This window comes from Lepisma saccharinum, chromosome 17, assembly GCF_977018435.1.
Source record: "Lepisma saccharinum chromosome 17, izLepSacc3.1, whole genome shotgun sequence".
NCBI lineage: Eukaryota > Metazoa > Arthropoda > Insecta > Zygentoma > Lepismatidae > Lepisma > Lepisma saccharinum.
The window spans coordinates 22,611,075-22,632,436 of NC_139245.1; the positions used below are offsets into that span (position 1 = coordinate 22,611,075).

The 21,362-nt window shown below is 35.9% G+C and overlaps 2 protein-coding genes across 3 annotated transcripts in view; one reads left to right on the forward strand and one right to left on the reverse strand.

The window, feature by feature from the left end:
• Positions 1-3,774: 3,774 nt before the first annotated feature.
• Positions 3,775-19,245, reverse strand: LOC146001597 (uncharacterized). Of its 2 annotated transcripts, none has more exons than XM_083139114.1 (5): positions 18,471-18,589; positions 12,212-12,708; positions 10,404-10,533; positions 6,961-7,095; positions 3,775-4,375 (listed from the first exon to the last, which is right to left on the reverse strand). In XM_083139114.1, exons 2-5 carry the CDS (start codon positions 12,700-12,702, stop codon positions 4,148-4,150), a joined length of 984 nt encoding a protein of 327 aa, XP_082995240.1. In that variant the 5' UTR covers positions 12,703-12,708; positions 18,471-18,589; the 3' UTR covers positions 3,775-4,147. The 2 variants fall into 2 exon arrangements, with proteins under 2 accessions (XP_082995240.1, XP_082995239.1); XM_083139113.1 differs by lacking the exon at positions 18,471-18,589 and adding an exon at positions 18,933-19,245 and having other exon boundaries at positions 3,781-4,375.
• Positions 19,214-21,362, forward strand: part of vari (MAGUK p55 subfamily member vari) — a 123,472-nt gene continuing 121,323 nt past the window's right edge. The window contains exon 1 of the mRNA XM_083139110.1: positions 19,214-19,399. The gene's annotated coding sequence lies outside the window, so the exon portion shown is untranslated. The remainder of the gene's footprint in view (positions 19,400-21,362) is intronic.

Below are 21,362 nucleotides of genomic sequence, written 5' to 3' on the forward strand. Positions count from 1 at the left end.
GATATTACCCAGAATGAAGGTTGACACGAATTTTTAATCACAGTACAATGTACCGGGTGTCCGAGAAGTCTTTGTATGAAAACAAAAATTAACTGTATCCGCTATATGCAACATAGACATGAAAAAATGGTACCAAAATGTTCGGAAACTATTCAAGTTTTATTGGCAATAGGAAAGAAATCAATAAATCTCCACGTGAGCACCCTTGGTAGCATGGAGTACATCTAGTCGAAATTCAACTTTTCGCCATGCATTAGCCAACATCAAAGGAGGGATTGATGTGATGACTTGGGTTATCCGTTGTTGCAGAGTTGCAAGATCGGATGCAGGAGTTCTGTAGACATTGTCTTTCACATAACTCCATAGAAAAAATCTAAAGGGGTTATGTCTGGAGATCGTTCAGGCCACGCCGTCGGTCCATCTCGACCAATCCATTTTCCAGGAAATGTCTGTTCAAGGTAGGAACGAACCTCCAGACTCCAATGCGGCGGTGCACCGTCTTGTTGAAAGATAACATCTGGGTGGTATTCTAGCAATTGAGGAACAGCAAACAATTGCAACATGTCGAGATACACTCCAGATGTTACGGTGTCCTCACAGAAAAAGAATGGTTCGATTATTCTGTCATGCAGCAGCGCGCACCAAACGTTCACCTTCGGGTTGCCCATGGTCGACTTCCTCACCTCATGAGGGGGCTCTTTACCCCAGATACGCACGATGTTTGAAACTGTCTCTGCACTGTTTTTTGTGACCTGCTCTCGTGAAACCACAGGACACACTCAGCCTTTTTCTGATTTGTGTACATTTCCGGTTTGCTGGACATTGGCACTGCTACACTACTGCAACGGTACAGAAATCTGAAACAAAAAAAACTTGAATAGTTTCCGAACATTTTGGTACTATTTTTTCATGTCTATGTTGCATATAGCGGATACAGTTAATTTTTGTTTTCATACAAAGACTTCTCGGACACCCGGTATATTGTCAATGACTATTACAATCTCCTCATTTACACCACAATTCGAAACAAATGAACATGTGATATTGAATTAATATGCATATATATGTAATTATGCATGTGGCATACAATAATACAATTATATGGTGTAATTTTAAAATTGCAAATAAACATCAAACTGAAAGGAGCAATTTGCTCGTAATACACATGGTAAAATTTGGTAGGCTCCCCTAGGCATTCTTCAATGCAACCAATTGTCGAGACATGCTTGCAACAAGATTATGGCAAAGTTCAACCTGGATTTCCTGAAACCAAACTCTGGCGATCTGTGCTATGAGTTCCAGCCTACTCGAAAATGTCTTGTTGCACAGTTTTCTACTCATAATGGCCCACAGAATTTCAATGGGATTCATATCAGGGGAAATGCCAATTAAGTCTCGGAATATCCATGTCCGTGAACCACTGATTAACTATTCATGATTAATGGCATGATGCATTGTCATCCTGGTAGATGAAGTAGCCCATATTTGACCCAGAAGAGTGATCTCTGTCTCTTACCAGTACTTTGTGCTGTAGAATGTACAGATATTTTCGAGAATCAACTGATCCTTCACATATCTCGATCCTTCAGACACCTTTAGCTGTAAAGCAAGCCCATACCATTACTCCCCCAGATAATTTGTCTCTCAGAAATACAATCATTTTGAAGTTCCTTGCCCTTCACACCTGCATAGTTTCCTAGAATTCTAAATTTCTTTTCATCTGAGAAAATCATGTGTTTCCAGTCATCCTCAGTCCAGCTTGCGTATCTGCTCATAAACTCATGTCTTTCTGTCCTGTGGGCCTGTGTCAGCTGCAGCTTCTTATGCGGTTTTTTCTTGGTAATATCCACTTCTCGCAATCAAGACACTACACTGGTATGACTGAGATCAATTGCAAGGTCCGTTCGCAGAACAGACATAATTTGGCAGGAACTCGGTCCTCGATTCTTCAATGCTGTTGTTTTTATTTTGCGATCTGCCCTAGGTGATGTTTTCTTCCTTCTGCCAAAACATTGTTCATTCTGTTTTTTAATAACTCTGCCTGCTGTTGAATGATGAGTTTTAGTATTCCACCAATCTTTCTCAGGAATTTGCTTTCACTATGCAAAGCAAGGATTTGACCTTGCTTACGAGGTGCAATGGCACATTTTTTACCCATTTCGGCTCTTTCACACTTTCCAGACAGCAACAATACTATCATGCGACACTGTTGAAACAATACGCAGTTACTGCATAAACAATAACAAGTCACCATGCAGTCAGTTAACGCCAATAAAGAAAGCTCCTCACACAGACTTCTAACGGCTTCACAGCAACTGCTTTCTCAGATACTGAATGGTTGTACAATTTCAGCACCATCTGGAGGTAAAAAAAAAAAAGGTAAAGTGTTCCCCTGTGCATAGCACCATGCCATGAAGGCGTATAGGGGGTGTGGGGGTAACGCCCCACACTTTCTTGATCCGGTTGTGAGTGGGGGTGATGTGATCAGCATCATGCCCCTGACCGCCTTTACCCCCCAGGGTTTCCCCCAGGTACCCATGTTATTCGACACTGGGTAGGTGCCGGGGCCGCCATCTGGAGGGTCTATTAATAATACAGAAACAAGTGACTAGCGCTGCTCATGGGTGAAGACGTCCCATAAAACCCAATAGTATTTTGCTTTCATTTGCATTTTATATGCCGGTGTTAGATATTCATGGAAACTGCTGGGATGATGATGTGTCGCTAATTTTTTTACAAACTGTATTAGGAGCCTGAATTCCAAATTTTCCTGTAAATCATGATTTTTTTTTTTGAAGGGGTTGTCTTTATTTTCACCCACTCCCTCAATATTTGAATGTCAAAAGCAAGGCTTTCATGGTGATTTTAAGTTATTAGTGTCCATAGGATGGTGTGACAACCGATTTTCAGGAACAATGGTTCTCATGGCATACTTTCGTTTACTGAAAAATCAACTTTTTTATAAAACTGCCTATAAAGAGTACTGTCCTCCTCCGTGGCCGTCTCAGGCACCTTGCTTTGGACGGCATGGGTTCAATCCCGGTTTCAGTCTCCGGGAATTTTCGGCCTGTGTATAGGGCCGGTGGCAACCCACCATCGTGAGGAAATTGGGGAGCTTCGAATGAGTAAGCGTAATCTGGTCGCGTAGACCTACTACAATGGCTGGGGATACGTCGGGCTGACCTCCCGACTATTCCAATCCTGGTTGAAGATCTCCACGCTTAGAGGTGACAAAGGAAAGCGTGGGAGGGAGACCGGCAGCCTGTAGGTAAGCCAAGGCCCTTCATGTGCTGTTACACACAGGATTATTTATAAAGAATACTAGCACTAAGTCAATTGTTTGATATTCTAGTAACAATATACTAATAAATACAAAACAGAACTCAAAAAATCTTGATTAGTTTCAGAGAAATAATGTGTTAAATGATGTTACGATACAGAGAAACTGATATCCCAGCTGCCCACTAGAGGCCATCTATATCTCAAACTATCACATATTTTTTTTAAACAATATTTCAACTGTTTTCAGTCTTCATCAGGTGAATAATAATAAGGGGTTCAAAACTGGTGTTTAGTTGGTCACAGGCTAGTTTTGAGTTCTCTCTTTCTTTTATCCTGTGACCAGTTGGACACCAGACTTGCCATCCTCATTATTACTCACCTGCTGAAAGGAGTGTAAAATATATTTATTATTCACCATAAAACAGACTGGCAAAAGGTATGTAATTTCATAAATATTTATCTTGCCACTGCAGTAATTGCTCAAGAGCTTTTGTACACTTCAAAAATTATCTTGCCTAAGAATGAAATTGAATTTATGTAATGAAAATTCCTTGTGTTTTATTATGGTAAACCAGTTTGACTCTTTCAATACCCAAGCACTGAAGTGTAAAATACATATACATGCATTGTGCATGTATTAATTTCAACTTGCATGTTAGTCATAGTACTGGAGGTGTTATTCTGGTTGAAAACAATGAAAACATCTTGTTTATCCAATTAAGAATTTAATTTAGGAGAGAAATTATGGATTAATATCACTAGTGTCCCTGTACAAAAAGTTAAAATTCTCTGAAAAAAATGTATATAAATTTATGAACTCTGCAAATGTAAAATGGAAGTCTGTACTACTGAGAGACAATAAAAATTATGACCCCATTGCAGCAAATTTTGAAACTTCTGGTAACATTGCAGCAAACAGATCATTGTCTTCTCTGTCTTCTTCACTAGAGTCACTTAGATCAATTTCGCTGGAGGGCACAGAATCTTCCCAGTCTTCCTCTTCTGATTCCGACTCCCCCTCAGTTTCTGGAGCACTTGAGGTAGGAGCTAGGTGTTCCTTCACTTCGTTGTCCACTATGATGTTGTGGTAATCCTGAAACAATTGGTTTGATAAAATAAGAATAAGTTTGAGAATTTAAGCCAGACTGACAAACAGGCCTAAACTTCCTTCCACAAAGGGGAAATTTTGAATTGTAAATATTATAAGTCAAATGAAAACCTTAAAAGGCCAATAAAAATTGCAGAGCAGACTGTATACAGCTCAAATTTACATACAGTATCAACTGTTATTTACAAAATAACCTCAAGACTGCAACATTAATCAAGTGAGTTTCAAAACGTCATTTTAAAGATGGCACTTCCTGTACACTCTTGCGCCAGTGAAGAGTAGTGGTTTCTTGTCCTGTTGTCAGCCTAAAACTTACAGAAATTTCTCGGCAAATGAAAATTCAATATCTCTGTGCAGCAAGTTGACTAATGCAGGAGAAAGTTCGGCAATGACCTCAGTTCGCAGGCAGCTGGGTGGAAAGGCCTTTGCAGTGGCTCATAAGTAGAGGCACATATTTTTGGTAAATAAAAAAGCAAAATTTCGGTACAAAAACTGAGTCAATTTCGGGTTCAAAAGCGGTAAATAAAATAAAATATCGGTGTTATAGCGGTGAAAAATTGGATCAAAAGTGGTATATGAAAAGACATTTTGGTTTTAAAATTGTGAATATAATCCTAAATTTGACTTAATAACTACACTTATTCCACAGAATTAACATTTCACTTCTAATAGCCCATTTATGTAGTTATTCGAGTATTAAGTTTATTTCTGTGTAAAGGTGTCAATTTTTGTTTCTCCAATATGAACAGCAGAGTTAATCAATTTTCCGGGAATTGCATAACTCTCAGGATAATTCAGACCTCAGAAGGTGCCGCGTCGGTGAATAAATTCTAAATTTCGTGTTTAAGAGTTAATTTCGCTTTTTGCAGTTCATTTCGCATTATTTCGTGACAAAACATAGTCACAAAATGCATCTCACACCTTTCAAAAACATGAAAAATTAACACTACAATGTGTTTTTACAAATTTCGTTTTTTCGTCAAAAACGAAATATCCATGCCCCTACTCATAAGTTACTGCACATGGACACCCCAAAGACTCAAACTTGAAAATATATGTAGTGCAACAAACTTGTGCAACTCTACATACAGAAATCTACTAGATAAGAAACAAAAATAAATTGTTTTCATTTGATTCTCCCTTGTATATCATATTAACTACACTTTGACATATCTGTAATAATAGTAATGATATTGTTACAAGTATTTTACATTAAAAAGGAAATGTATAACATTTTAGTAATTTTTTAACTCATGCCTCTTGGTCTTGCAATTTTTTTTTTTTTATCAAATACTGTTTCCAAAGTTTCTGATATGAGTAATGTGATGAATTTGCTTTGAAGATGTAGAAACTTAACTATGCTACTGAAATCCTACATACCGATCAAAGTATCAACAATTGCATTAAGAATATAAAAAAAAATAGGAACATTCTGGAAGATTTGTCTGTAGAGAGTAACGAGTAAATACATTATATGTTAGAATTGGGCACATGTGAATTTTTTCCAGATACGAACGACCAATATTCTGCTGATGAGATACAAAACTACAAATGCTCTATGACGAACCTGAAAATTTACCGATTGACAAAAATAAATTTGCCATGTCCATTTCTATTGTTTATACGCATATATTCTTAGAGATTTAACATTAGTACACAAGCAGTTCTTTCAAATGCAAAATTAATTATTGTTCTTAATATTGTAAATTTAATGCAACTTCAGAAACATGAGTTTTTGAAGCACTTCTGGAAGTAACCTACTTCTCTTATCGCAAATCTGTCCAGCAACAGTGAATACTGATACAGCACTGTGCATGTAATTATGCCCAAAAAAATTTTCACCACTTTCTTCAGGTTTGGATGCTCATTTTTTTAATTTCCTGGTCATGTGGAATAATTGGTTCAGAAATGTACTCTTCTATTTCTGATTTTGAGTTAGGTTGATTCTCTGAATGAGAGTTCGCAATAATTTTATCATAAAAACTCCAGTAATGAAGAACCATACCCTAATTTTCAATAAATCTTACAAAATTAAAATATAAAACTTATTAGAAGGTAAAACTCTAGTATTATCGATACCGATTTAAATATTGGATTTTTGCTGATGTTTCAACTTTGGCCGATATTCAGATATCGGTAATCGGCTTCGGCACATCCCTTTCCATAAAACCTCGGTGAGTTTCTTATAAAGTTAATTTCTAAAATACATTTATTTTTCAAAGCAAAATTGTTTACATTCACCTGGTCACTACATTAATTAATGAAGCTAATGATGTTCTTCGTGGAACATTTGCAATTTTATATTTGATCTAGAATATCAGTAATCAGTAAATTTTGTATTGTTACATGGTTAGTATCAGTAAAAAATTAATATTGTTCCATCCCTAATATATATAAATGTATTCTAAAAGAATATGCATAGTTTTTATTTCTTTTTCTTGCACATATAATATAAAAGCCATGCCAGAATATTTTTGAATTATTATCTTTGTACATGCTGAAGGAAAACCTTTGTGGTTTCTACTGTAGTGTAGTATAGCTGCTCTTAAATCTGCAGTGTTATATTTTACCTTCATCTCTTCAGTTGGCTCTTTCAGCATATTCTCTCTCAGGTCTAACTTCTTAATATGCGTTAATCGATTAAGCATAATGGAAGTAAAATCACAGGAGATTGAATTGTTGCACAGAAAACAATACTGAAGGCTCTGTAAAGGAGAAAAGTTCATCATATGAATGAATATCTTATACAACTTGATTTCAAAATCTCTGTGTGAAAGCAAATAGTAATGTAATTTTGAACTTTCCAGATTCTGCATTGAAGTATAAAAAATGACTGAATAAAGTAACACTACAGATACTAACTTTTACTTTGTAATAAAAAAATTCAATGTTAGTTAGGACAGAAAATACTGCCTACTAATTTCAGTGAGACTCGCACAATGCATATCAGACTGCATGTAAATATGAATTATTACCTACTGAAAAGTTGTGAAAACTGTGGCTTGGGGGAGATTATTAATATTCACATGTCCAAGGGTGTCGTTGCGTAATGAGAAGTTGCAGTATACCTATACTTGCTAAGTTGTGGAGAGGCCAGAGGTTTGCTTGGTAGAATATTGTCATGGAAAACCATATCGAGGTTCAATCTCTCGTTACACCACAATTTTCACATTCCTTTTTAGTCACTTATAATATATTCTCTGTTTGCCTCGAGTTATTTCATTTAGCTATTTTAGTTGAATAGGGTTGGTTATTTTAAACAATGAATTGATTTTTTTAACAGTATACTTTATCATGAATATAAATGCTAGTTTTCACATGCAAGCACCAGCCTCAAGTTAGTAGCTGATTATGAATCAAAGCAGGAGTGACTATGGTTTAATTGATAAGACATCTGCTTCCCCGATGGGTGAAGAGGATGCTATTCTTTGGATATTCTGGCGAATGATTGAATGATGATGATTAAGGGAATTAAAGGACAATTGCAGGAATTGATGCTGTTGATCTCAACCCAAGACTCCTAATTTTGTGGCAATGATGCTGTTGTAGAAGACATGGGAAAGTGTCAAGTCTCTTGACGAAAAATACATATGTACAATTGGAATATATATCACCATGAATTTTTTACTTTTGTGGTGCCTGTATAAAATTTAACAATTACTAATAAGTGTTAGTGTGCTGATCCAATGGTTAAAACAGAAATGAAGCACCCAAATTTTTAATTTACAAAAACAAAATGCATGTATTTCCTTTATGTTTATAAGAGTAACAAGATGAGAGATTGTGCATTCAATTACAGACAATAGTTTTTCTTGTATGTACGCATTGCTTGCATTGTAGAATTATTTTCCTGTAGTTTACGGTTATTACAAGCATAAGAAAACAGTTTTTCTTTGTGACGTTTCAGGAGAACACACGCTCCTTTCATCAGACATTTATTTTCATTTTGACTAACGATACAGTTATAACAATGGTTAGTAATTTTTTTAAACAAAAAGAATCCCTTATATAATGGATGTTGTCAATGTTACAGTGTTGAAATATAGCAACTTAACTGTGAAAAGAAGCAGTCTGTTTTATTTTTATTTCAGATTTTTTTTTAAAAAAATTATGAATCCCAAATATCATCAGGTAATTCAAATTCATCATTGTTTTCACAAAGTCTCTTGATGTTTTCTGTTACATCAAAAAAAATCTGAAATAAAAATAAAACAGACTGCTTCTTTTCACAGTTAAGTTGCTATACGAGGGTCACTATTTATATTTTGAGCCTAACAATGAAAAAACAGGAATTTGGCATTGAAAACTGCTTTATTGTTTTTTGAAGTATTCTCCTTTATGGTCAATACACTTTTGCATTCGTTCAAACCATTTGTCAAAGCAGTTTTTCCAATCTTCTTGAGATACCTCCATAATATGGTTTTTGAACGCATCAACGGCCTCTTCTGCCGACGAAAATCGTTGTCCACGCAATTTATTCTTGACACGGCGGATGACCCATCAATTCGATTTTTTGACTGTTCATAAAGTCGGTTGTTAGACGAGATGTGTGACAGCTGGCATTGTCTTGATGAAGAATGATCCGACGGCGTTTGTTTTCCGTATTTGACCGAAGACCTCTGGCAAACAAATTGTTGTGTACCATTCAGAGTTGACCGTTCTACGTTCCTCTAAAGGCACAGTTGCCACATGAACAGTTTTCCCGAAAAAACAGGAGACCATTTGTTTCGATGTGCTTCGAGCGCGAACAACTTTTGTTGGATTGGGTTCATCTTGAAACACCCATACAGTCGACTGCTGTTTACGTTCCGGCTCATATGCATATATCCATGATTCGTCACCTGTTACAATCTTATATACGTCTTTTGAAGCACCACGATTGTATTTATTGAGCATTTGTTTGCACCAATTGACGCGAGCGTCTTTTCGAGTTTTTGTCATTGTGTGGGATCCAACGAGAACATACCTTTCTCACAGCTAAATGATCATGTAATATTTATATATGCTGGTGGAACTAATGCCTATGGTTGCCTCAATCTCACAGTATGTCACATGACGATCTTGCAATATTAGGTTTTGCACAGCATCAATGTTTTCTTGAACAACAACTGATTTTGGACGACCTTCGCAAATCTAGTCGGTGAGCGAATGGTTGCCACGATTAAATTCGTTATACCAGCATTTCACAGTGGCAAAGGATGGGGCTTCATCGCCAAATGTGGAAGTAAGTTGATCGATGCACTCTTTGTCTTGATAATCCACGTCGAAAATCGTAAAAAATCATCGCACGAAAATGTTCACGAGTTAATTGCATTTTATTGTTGTCGCGCAATCTCCAAGGCAACATAAACAACACAAATCAAGCTATTGACAAAACATTTGAAGTACATTATGGTCAATAATGCCAGACGATTCCGTGCAAACGTCAAATCGCGCCTATCTTCAATCAGTGTTGCCAAGGCTCAAAATATAAATAGTGGCCCTCGTATTACTACAATGTAACATTGACAACATCCATTATATAAGGGATTCTTTTTGTTTAAAAAAATTACTAACCATTGTTATAACTGTATCTTTACTCAAAATGAAAATAAATGTCTGATGAAAGGAGCGTGTGTTCTGAAACGTCACAAAGAAAAACTGTTTTCTTATGCTTGTAATAACCGTAAACTACAGGAAAATCAAACAATTACAGACAATTCTAGAAATATTCAATTGTTAAATTTAACAACTATTTTAAAAATAAATCAATATAATAGAAATTAGTTCACACACTACAACAAAATAAATAGATGATATAGACTAAAGGTCTTTGTACTTTGATATGTTATGTGATGATGCTACAATATTGTTTTATCATCATTTTAAGTTTGGATTCATCAACTTCATGAAAAATACATTTGCATCTTTTATGAACTATATTGTAGCCACCCTGTAATAGTCAAATCATCAAAAAGCAAGCAATTGACAACAACTACATGCCAGGTATTTTTCACCCCCAAAAACATCATACCTTTATATCCGAAACAGCTTGGGGGATCACAGTGAAGAGGTTCTTACTTAAATTCAAGTGAATGAGATTCTCGAGGGAGTTAAACCCATTAGGAAGATCTTTGAGTTTATTTCCTTCTAGAGTTAGCCATCTGAAATAATGAAATGGAATATTTCTCATTGTAATAAGGTAATACTTAATATAAAAATTCTAGTGCTATTATATTAATGTTATACAACTTCCCTTTTGTTGCCTTGGGGGCCGAGTACGTTGAATTGTTGACTTGTGATTTCTCCACGACTTTATTAGGTTCATTTTACTTGTTACCTTTGCTCTCATTACTTCGTCAGTGTGAGAAATTCAGCTTTTGTAATTCTCTCTATAAATTCCTGAGTATACTACTTACCACTTACATGCAATTGCATAAAAGTGAACCAAAATGTCAATTTGTCAGATGTACTCAAGTCATTCATGATTAGGGAACGGAACTTTAGGTAAATAAATGTTTTTTCTGTGATAAGATAGAGACCCTTACTTTTGCCAAAATTCTGATCATAGCCTTATATGTCAACACAGCAAATTTTATTTTACATAAAAACACATATTTTCCAGTTTTCCATATGCAAATACATATTTTGCGAATTTTCATTTTAAATACATAAAATCGCTCATTGACTTCAGCTATCTCGAAATCCTCGAAGGATTTATTCTCCGCACCTCTTTCATATCAAGTGTGTCAGGTTTGTTTTGTATTTGAACACTTTCGCTGGCAGACTTCTGGCACCTCCCCTACGATCCTACTGGGGGAAAATATTACCCCCACTGGATCTAACGCACAAGTGCTAATCTCTAAATGTACAGACATTTTTTGGAAAAAACCAAGGTTTTCAAACTTTGTGCCAAATTGCACGTGTTTTGGAAGGTGAGGAAGAGGAAGCTTTGGAAAACTTCAGCGGTAGTGACATTTCGTGCTTCAAATATGCATGAATTGTTTCTTGTGATGTGGAGCGATCTTTCTCACAATATAAAATGTTTTTTAGAGATAACCGTCACATATTTACAATGGAGAATTTGGAAAAAACTATGGTGATCCACTGCAACTCTTACAAAAAAATAGCTCACTAAGAGGTAAGCATTTAGAAACTGATTTCAGGTGTTTAAAATGCATGTAATATTTTGTTTTTGTTACCAAATGTTTTTTTATTTTTTTTATTTTTGTCACATATTTTCCTGTTTTTATCACATTTTCAACATTTATGACACATAAAAAGAAAAATATTTCTGAGTATTTTAGCACATAAAGTTCCGTTCCCTATTCTTGATGTACATATGTACACTCCTGTTCACATAAAGTGGTACATTTTGTAAGGTTGGACAGTAGTGTACGTATCTGTGACTTAAACACTTAGAACTGGCTACATAATGTTTCTGTGAAACCATTTGGTATCTATTTGCATAACGTTTTCTTACTGCTTTGATACTCTTATCATTAAAGTTATGCCCATAAAATTGTAACTATACTGTACTGGGAAATAAGATCAATTGATTATTTTTACTGTCCACTTTATAAGAGCTTGATCTTTGTCATTGTTTGCATACCAGAAATCATCTCTCAGAAATATGACAGCCATGAAGTAAAGGTGTTTTCCTTAATTTTCTGAGTTATATCCTGAAATTCCACAATATAAAGTGTACAGTATATGTCAATACTAACTTTGCAAAATGAAATGAAACTTTGATATTTGTTTAAAGAATACACATGGTCAAAGTTTCAAAATGTGTTCATATTTCAATACAAACTTATAATTATAAAATATATTTATAAATACCTGAGTCTTTTCAATTTACAAATTTCATTTGGAAGTTCTTTGATATTATTTCCTCTCGCACCTAATGTATCTAGCTTTTTGAGCTGACCAATCTCCGTAGGAAGAGAACTGATATTTATATGATTCATCCACAAAACTTCAAGGTTTGCCAGATCTCCAATTTCTGGTGTCAGCTCACCAAGTGGATTGTAACTTAAATTCAAACACACAAGGTGGTTCAGGTTTGCCAATGGAGAAGGCAAGGAATGCAGTCTGTTGTAGTCTAACGAAAGAGTACGTAGATTTGTTAAGTGGGTCACTTCCATGGGAGGTATTGTGAGTCTGTTGTTATTCAGGAACAACTTGGAGACATATCTCAAATTGACTAGAGCTGGAGGAACTTGCTCTATGTCATAGTTACTAAGGTTCAGAGTACGGCTTCGCTTCTCTTGTGCCTCTTCTATGACTGCCAACAAATGATGTTCACGAACAAAATTTAAAAATGTCCCCATGGTTTCCTGTAATAAAAATTAAAAAAACAGGTTACTAGAATGAGTAATTATGCTAATCAATTGCATATGCTGCATATAAATTTTCACCATTTAGAAATATTATCAGAAAACAAATAATGTGAAAAATTTTGGAACACCAACCGTGTGTGGAGATCTTGACTCTTCTTTTTAAATTTTCTTACAGAATAGAATCCTTTAGACCAGGGATCGCTCACTGATTGTGAGCTAGCAGTAGCTCACGTGGATAATTTCAGTGCTTTGTGAATGGTTGGCTATACACTGCGGTACTACCCTAGAATCTTCACAGTCTTGGATGCAACTAAAATCTATCAGCAGGGTTGTTAGACTCAGGAATTATAAATAAATTCAATTCCAGTCCGGGAGAGAAAATCTGAAAGCGTAAATGGGTTCTGGTACGTAAAGAATCATTTTACCATTAAAGTATTTCAGTTTGGTCCTGGAACTTTTTTCCGGATTAATTTAAATGCAGTCCAAGTTCGGTGTTGAAACAATATGCAAATGGACTGAATTTAAATTATGCCAAAAAAAAAAAAAGTTCTGTCTTGTTACAGAACCCATTGTAATTTATGGGTTCTGCGACCTTTATCAACCCTGCCTATCAGCACCTGAGTATCACAGCTATGCAGATACATTTTAGTGGACCAACAGACCTACCAAAAGAATAGCTCAAGGCAACACGTCTGGTTGTAAGAGACCGAATTCAATCCAAATTTATTTGTGGATATCTCTGAAATTAGTAAAAGTGAACATCTAAAATTGTCTAAAGTTAAATATCTTGAAAATAGAAGTTTAACACAATAAAATATTTTTTCTTACTCTGTTGATCAGTCCATTTACAATTACTCATTGTTTCTTTTTGTTTTAATAAACCAAGAAATTAACCATCCACTCTTAGCCGCTTGCCATGTATTTTCATATGTGGGAATTAGATCTATGGCTCGGGGAAACTTTACAATCTTGGCTTTAGAAGAGTGGAAAACTATCATATATTTCATGCTTGTATTGGCTCACATTTAAGAAGTAAAAGATGAAAAGTCTTGCTATGTCACTACCTACGATTCTATGATGTGTATGTCGTTCAAATTTTACAGACTGAAAACATGGATACTATTTATTATAGTTGTTATTGGGTTCAATCAGTGCTGAAAGTGGGGGAACACGGGGGATGCTATTACCAGTGGCGTCTCGTCCCTTGAGGCTTCCGGGGCTTAGCCCCTAAAGAAAAACGGACGTATTGATGTAATTTTCAATCACCATAATACATAACTATCACACAATCTTTTAAAAGGCAATTTTTACCCACGTAAGTTCGTCTGCTGCAATGGATACGGCAGCGCTCCTAGCTGCATTGATGTCCGTTATCGGTCTCGGGGCTCGTCGCAGAGGAAGGTGTGGTCTACGCTACATGCTACAGTGAAGGTCACGTGCTAGCAGAGAGAGCGAAGGGGGGAGTGCGATGAGTTTGGGTGTTGATTCGGGGCTAGTTCTGTTGCGTCGCGTTTGTTCGATCCTGCGTGTTGTAGTGTAGCGTTGTGGTGGCTTTTATTCACTATGAACAAAGTGGATTTCTTGTTGGCAAACACCATTTCAGACATTGAGTGACCAAGAAAAACTTGTTGTTATACAATTAGGTCCTGACCATCCGAGTGTTACATTAATACAAAAACACAAATCACAATCACACTCTTTCAATCCAGACTGGTACAACAGAAAACCGTGGTTGACAGCTAGCGAGATCAAGAAAACTCTCTTTTGTTTGGTGGTGATGCTTCATGGACAGTTCATGGTATAAGTGATCTCAAACATCTTTCTGAAAGAATTAAGTCACATGAAACTAGTTCTTCACACATTGAAAACTCGTTAAAATTGAGTTTGGAAAGGTTGATGTTCGAACACAAATCGATGAAGGATATAGACTGTCAATTACAAAGCACAATGAATTAGTCCGGAAAAATAGGCATATATTAAATAGAATTATAGATTGCTTAAAATTCTGTGGTCGATATGAACTTGCTCTACGAGGACATAACGAAAGACAACAATCTTTAAACAGAGGCATCTTCCTAGATTTAGTAAATGAGATTGCTAAGCTAGATAACAGTTTGCATGAACATTTAGAGGAATCCAAAGTAAATAAATACACATCAGCCGTGATACAAAATGAGTTGTTAGACTGTATGTACCAGGTTTACAGTGAGGCCCTCCAGGAGGATGTAAACAAAGCTATGTTTGTGTCTGTACAAGCTGATGAAACCAGCGACATTTCCAATAAGACACAATTGGTTATTGTGATTCGTTTTGTTCAGTGCTCGCAAGTAGTAGAGCATTTTCATGGTTTCGTGCAACTGACTGACAGATCTGCATCAGGGATATCCCAATGTATATTATATGCATTAGAGCAGTACAAACTAAAAGATAAATTAGTTTCTCAAACGTATGATGGTGGATCTGCATTCCGAGGGGTACGGCTTGGAGTCCAGAAACTTGTAAGAGATGTTTATCCGCGTGCTTATTTTGTGCATTGTTATGCACACCAACTCAATCTCAAAATGCAACAAGTATGCTCTACCATCACAGCTATCAGAATTTTCTTTGCCAATTTATCTGCATTTTCTTCGTTCTTCTCTTCATCTACAGTAGTAAGAGAACAGATTTACTGCAGGAGGTATGTCATCGACGGTTACCGCGAACATGCCAAACAAGATGGAATTTCCAGAGTAGGGTAGTGTTGTCTGTTTTCCAGTGCAAGGAAGCCCTGATAGAGTGTTTGGAAATTATTCAGCAAGATGGCTCATGGGATTCTGTGTCAATTAGGGAAGCAACTGGACTAATACATTTCCTTGAAGACGAGGAATTAATTTTTTCTTGGGTGTCTTTAACAGGATAATGCCCTTCGTCGAAATATTTTACAATATTTTGCAGAAGAAAATTACAACAATGGTACACGTAAAGGAACATCTTCGCAAATTTGTTGCTGACATCAGTGATATTAGGAATGAACTGGCTAACTCTTCAGATGATAGTTCTGTTCTGTGTAACATCTCGAAGAAAAGAAAAAGCAGTGTTAATAAAACAGCATGCGCTATTGAGTGCTGCAATATAATTATTCATCAAGCCGAAGAGAGATTTGGGGCAACTGAACATTTGGAGTGTTTCAATTTAGTTGACCCTGCAAAATTCAATGACTGGAAGAAGTCTGATTTTCTCGATGATTCTTGTAAGAATTGTGCCAAATGTTATCCCTTCATAGAAGAGGGAAAACTAAAGACTGAACTTCGTGTTCTTTATTGTAGTGAAGAGTTTAAAAACATAAACTCTATCAGTACATTGCATTCGTTTTTCATTGAAAATGATTTAGAGGATACCTTTTCAGAAACAGTAAAAATGACAAACATAGTTTTAACAACTCCAGTGGCAACAGCTGAATCTGAACGATGTTTCAGCACATTGAAGCGTATTAAAACCTGCTTAAGAAATGCAATGGGGCAAGACAGACTCAATGCCTTGGCAGTGCTTACAAGAGAGAAAGAAGACATTGCAAACATAGAGGGCTTCAATAAAAAAAATAATTACAAAATTTGCTGAGCAGAAGAACAGGAGAGCACAGTTCTTGTTTAAATGAGAACCAACATTCGTAGAAAGGTACGTTTCACAGCAATACCCGTTTCTTTTGTAATTCATGTGAATGGTCATTATATTTTAAATTCTTTAAAAAAATAAGTCCAATTTTGTAGTTTAGAGGAAGATAAATACCTGTTTTTTTGTAATTCATATGAATTGTTATTACCTTTTAAATACTTTTTTTTAAAAAAATAAGTCCAGTTTTGTAGTCTAGAAGAAGAAAAATACCTATTTTTTGTAATTTATGTGAATTGTCATTATATTTTAAATTCTTTAAAAAAAAAGCCCCTGCCAAATTTGAGGCCACGAGACACAACTGGCTATTACCCTAGTTAAAGCATCGTCCAGCTACAGTATGTAACATTCTTATTCGTGCACATGGATTTTCAAAGAAACTGCTTTAATATCTGAAAGGAAATACACTCTTTTGAAATTGTTTCTTTACAATTCAATAACTAATATCATTAGGAACATAAAATCTTACCCAAATTCTGTATAACCAATGACAATAATAAATTAAATGAAACTGAAAGAGAAACATGCCATTTTTTGTACAACTTTTCTATTCGTACACTTAATAATATAAAAGAAAAAAGTATATTCAGAGCAAATTGACTGACAGTTCTAATACTTCGATGTGTATCCTTTGGCTTTAATTACTGCTTGACACCTGTTCTTCATAGAATTAACCAGTTTCCAACATGTTTCAGAGCTTATTTTATTCCACTCGGCTTGCACAACAGTTTTCAACTCTTGTTTGGACTTGAAGCCTGCTTTATGGACTCGCCTCTTCAAAATTGCCCATAAATGCTCAATGGGATTTAAGTCTGGACTTTGAGCTGGTATTTGTAGTACTTTGGGCACATTCCATATTAGCCAATTCATGTTAACTCGAACCTTATGCTTACTGCCATTGTTTTGTTGGAATCTGTAGATAGGCGGCATGTCCATTTTTTGGGCAATCTGCTTTACATTGTTCTTCAATATGCCCAAATAGACATATGCATCCATGATACCATCAATAAACTGGATGGTACCAACACCTTTGGACGACATACAGCCCCAAATCATTAATGACCCACCACCGTGTGTAACTGTTGGAACTGTGTTAATGTGATCATTGTCTATTTGATTTTCTCCAGACCCTATTTATCCCATCTGACCCGTATATATTAATCTTGGACTCGTCTGACCATATGACACTAACCCAAAATACCTGGTCCTTGTGGATGTGCTCTTTCGCGAATGAAAGTCTATTCCTGCGATTCACCTTATTTACATACGGCCTCTTTTGTGGTATTCTGCCATGATATCCATGCTTCCACAAGGCACATCGGACAGTTTGATCAGACATCATCTTGCCAGCAACATTTTCTACTAACAGTCGTAACTGAGGAACACTTAGTTGGGGGTTTTCTCGCACTCTTTTTAAAATAAAGCGTTCATTTCGCTTATTCAACCATCTCTCTTTTGGTTTTCTCGGCACATTCTGTGTTGAACCTTCCTCTCTAAATTTGTTTACTATGTATTGAACTGTGGAGCGTGATTTATTGACTGTTTGTCCAATTTTTCTTAACGAATAACCTCTAAGGGCCAAATTTATAATAACATCCTTCAGATCGGAACTAAGTTCCTTCACCTTGCCCATAGATAGACGATAGGTCTACAATACCAACGCCAGCATTCCGCTTGACGGGGAGCGTGCCTGCATGTTCACACTTGTTACGAAGTTGCAAACTGCACGAAATTGCCCGAATAGCGGTGGCGCTGTATACAAGGAAGATTGAAACTCTTGCCTGTACGAATAACAATGTTGCATGAAACAGCTTGTTTTTTTCTTTTCACACAAATTATACACTTTGAACATACATTTTTATTGACATTTGTTGGTGAAACGTTCATTAACATTAATTTCCAGGTACATATGAAAATTATTATATTTACTAGTAGATATGACATTTTTTCCCCGGAAATTCTATGTGTACGAATAACAATGTTACATATTGTATGATAATTTCCATAGGCCTCTCCCCTACCATCTACATTGTATCCATGTCCATCTACACAACCATTCCTCCAGCTGGAATTTTTCCTTTAAGCACTGGGTACGGTGGTATGAACTTTACCTTTCAGGCATTCCTTATTAACATGACAGGTCAAGGAATGTAAGGGATAACTGCATAGTTTTACTCGTTAACACATAAACTTGCATAAAACATCCATGAAAAGAACATTCGGGAGAGAAAGAGACACGAAGACAAACTCGAATTGATCGGTGCATTGGCAATGAAATGAAAAAGATATCAATACTTGGTAAGTTGATATGCTGTCACCTAATTTTATTTAATATGCGAAGGGCTCCAAATATTCAACGGGGGATTTGTCAAAGATATGAACAAGAATGACAACTGAAATGTCAGGTACTAACGAATTTGCAAGCATTATGGAAATAAACATGCAATCAGAAAGCATGCATTTTTATAAAAAATATATGCGTATATTTCTTCTGGTCTTCTTTACTGCACACTATATAATTCAATGTATTCATAGTTTTACATACAAGGCAAATTTTAATCCACCATACGTACATTTTATTTGAAAGTTGTTAGTGGACGGACACTTCCTGGCCAGACATTTGACAATATCGTCTGCTTCCAACATTCAATGCAATACAGTTTTTGATGAATGGTTTGGTTCAAGTACGAAGAATTGCGTCTAGAGTACAAATCACATAATTTCTTGCATTATAATAAATATTTGGAAATTAAGTTAAGTACTGGTACGTAGAATGCTTATAGTTTAGTTTGTCTGCTTTCGTGAACAAAAGAAGCACGAAATTTGTAACGTCTATGTTTGTAACTCAGCATTCCACCACTTAATTTTTTAGAGCGCAACGCAAAAGTGGCGAAAACTCGGAATGAATTTGCATTCGAGCGGCATGAGTGTTTGAAATGTACATATTCTCAATATGAAAAGAAGAACATAACATTCTGAAGTACGAAGTTATTGTGTTTACTGAGGATAAATCCTTCTATTTATGGAATTACTGAGTTTGGTAAGTTATCCCACCTGTTTCCTTTCATAACATGTGCCACGCGAGACTGTGGCAATGACATTTTAATTGAATTTGTTCAGCGTAGCGACGGACAATAAATATCTGGTTTGAAATTGTTCGTTGAAGTCGATATTTCTGAGATAATGTAACAATATTGTTACATTCAAAATTGCAATTGTTTCGCGATAATTTTTATGCATAAACAATAAATAAATTCATTACTTCGCCGTATACAATTTGAGGCTATTTACAATCCTTGGCCTGTTATTCATCCAAAATTCATAATATGCCTTGAGTGGATGTGCAATATATCTACATGAAGAGCATGACAATAACGTCAAGGTAAACTATTTGCAACTGTGGTCCGTTTATATCAGTTACAACCTAAACAAATTGTCATTTTGTGTTGATATAAAATGTAGATTTATCATTACGGGTCGTCAACTGAAAAAAATATTTTTACCCACCATTCCAATGATTATATATTCAAAATTATATACAAGCTCTTAACACCCATACTGGCGCTTTGATTGTGATGCTTATGAGCAACACTGCAAGGCCAAGTCCCGATTGTGTAATATATGTATCCTATCATCACAATACATAACGCATTTTGTATATAGGAAAATTACCGTTATTGTTTTATTGAGAAACATGCTGAAATTATTACAGCTTGCACCCTATGTGAAAAACAAGCCTTGCATCATGTATTTACCTCTTGATTTTTACCATCACCTTCCCTCTGTGCCAAGATCAAGAAGGAATGCATTTTAGGGTAAGATTTAATGATTTGGTAAGAACTGTAATTTTCTCCTGACCACATGGATCAAATTTTATACATGCCTATAACTACATACTGAACAGGTTTTATTTACGATTGTTTACTTTCTTCAAAAGTTTTCCATTCCATTCTTATACGGTAGATTAGGCTGGTCAGGTTTGCTGCTCTGAGCAAAGGTCGATAGCAAATTTAATTACTTTCATACATGCTTACACCCAGTGGCGTGCCCAAGGGGGGGGGGGTTGATGGGGGTTATAACCTGCCCCTTTCGCCCAGTATTCCTAAAAAAAAAGGGTAACACTTTACTATACCGGAGACGGATTTCTTCAAATTTACAGGAGAAAGTACTTACGCAAATCATTTTCTGTAGCGTTGTTGATGTTCGGGAATGTAGTTTTGATCCATTTTAATGCGAATGTATGTGGTTTTCTACGAAAATATATTTTCGACGCGCTATTGCTGCTGCCGCCATTTGCTTTCTGCACGAGAGCACAATACACTCTCGTATTGTCCGTATATGCTAAATTGAACGAAAGGAGTGCTAATGGAACCTAACCTAACAGGCCTAACCTAACCTAGTAGGCATACCTCATCCACGTGATGGTTCGTGGGGCTATCGTGAATTTTTGGGCTAATGTCATGGTTTTTGGGGCTACACGTGGATGGTTTGTGGGAAATAAGGAACACCAGTAAGTACTCGTTAATGTACGAAATAGACATTATTTTCGTTAGAAATTCATTATTTCACCTAAATAAATGTTCCGCAATGCAGAATAGTACGTTAGCAATGTAAAAAATTGTGAAATAAATCATTGATATGTGTCTCCGGTATAGTAAAGTAGTGCCAAAAAAAGAACGTCAAAGGTAGCAAAATATGACAAAATGAGGGCAGACTACCAAGAAAAATTATACATAACCCCTCCCTTTCGAAAATCCTGGGCACGCCACTGCTTACACCATTACTATTTACACGTTTTGAGTGGGTTATGTTTATTAAATTTGTCTCCGTATTCCCACACTTTCCTTAATCCCATGCACATGTGTACATTTTCCATGTGAAAAAGAACACTTCAACCAGTTATGACTTATGAACATGCTGACTTGTACAACTTAGTTTTCGTGACATAAATACTTATAAATTAATATGTTACGTATCTTTACAATGCACAATTAGGCCCAAGT

Excerpts from the sequence above, each read along its gene's own strand:
- LOC146001597 (XM_083139114.1), bottom strand. The coding sequence starts at position 12,702 with ATGGGGACATTTTTAAATTTTGTTCGTGAACATCATTTGTTGGCAGTC. Across the intron at positions 10,534-12,211 it reads TGTAAATTGAAAAGACTCAG|ATGGCTAACTCTAGAAGGAA; the intron begins GTATTTATAAAT and ends TCATTATTTCAG. Across the intron at positions 7,096-10,403 it reads AAGCTGTTTCGGATATAAAG|AGCCTTCAGTATTGTTTTCT; the intron begins GTATGATGTTTT and ends TCTCCTTTACAG.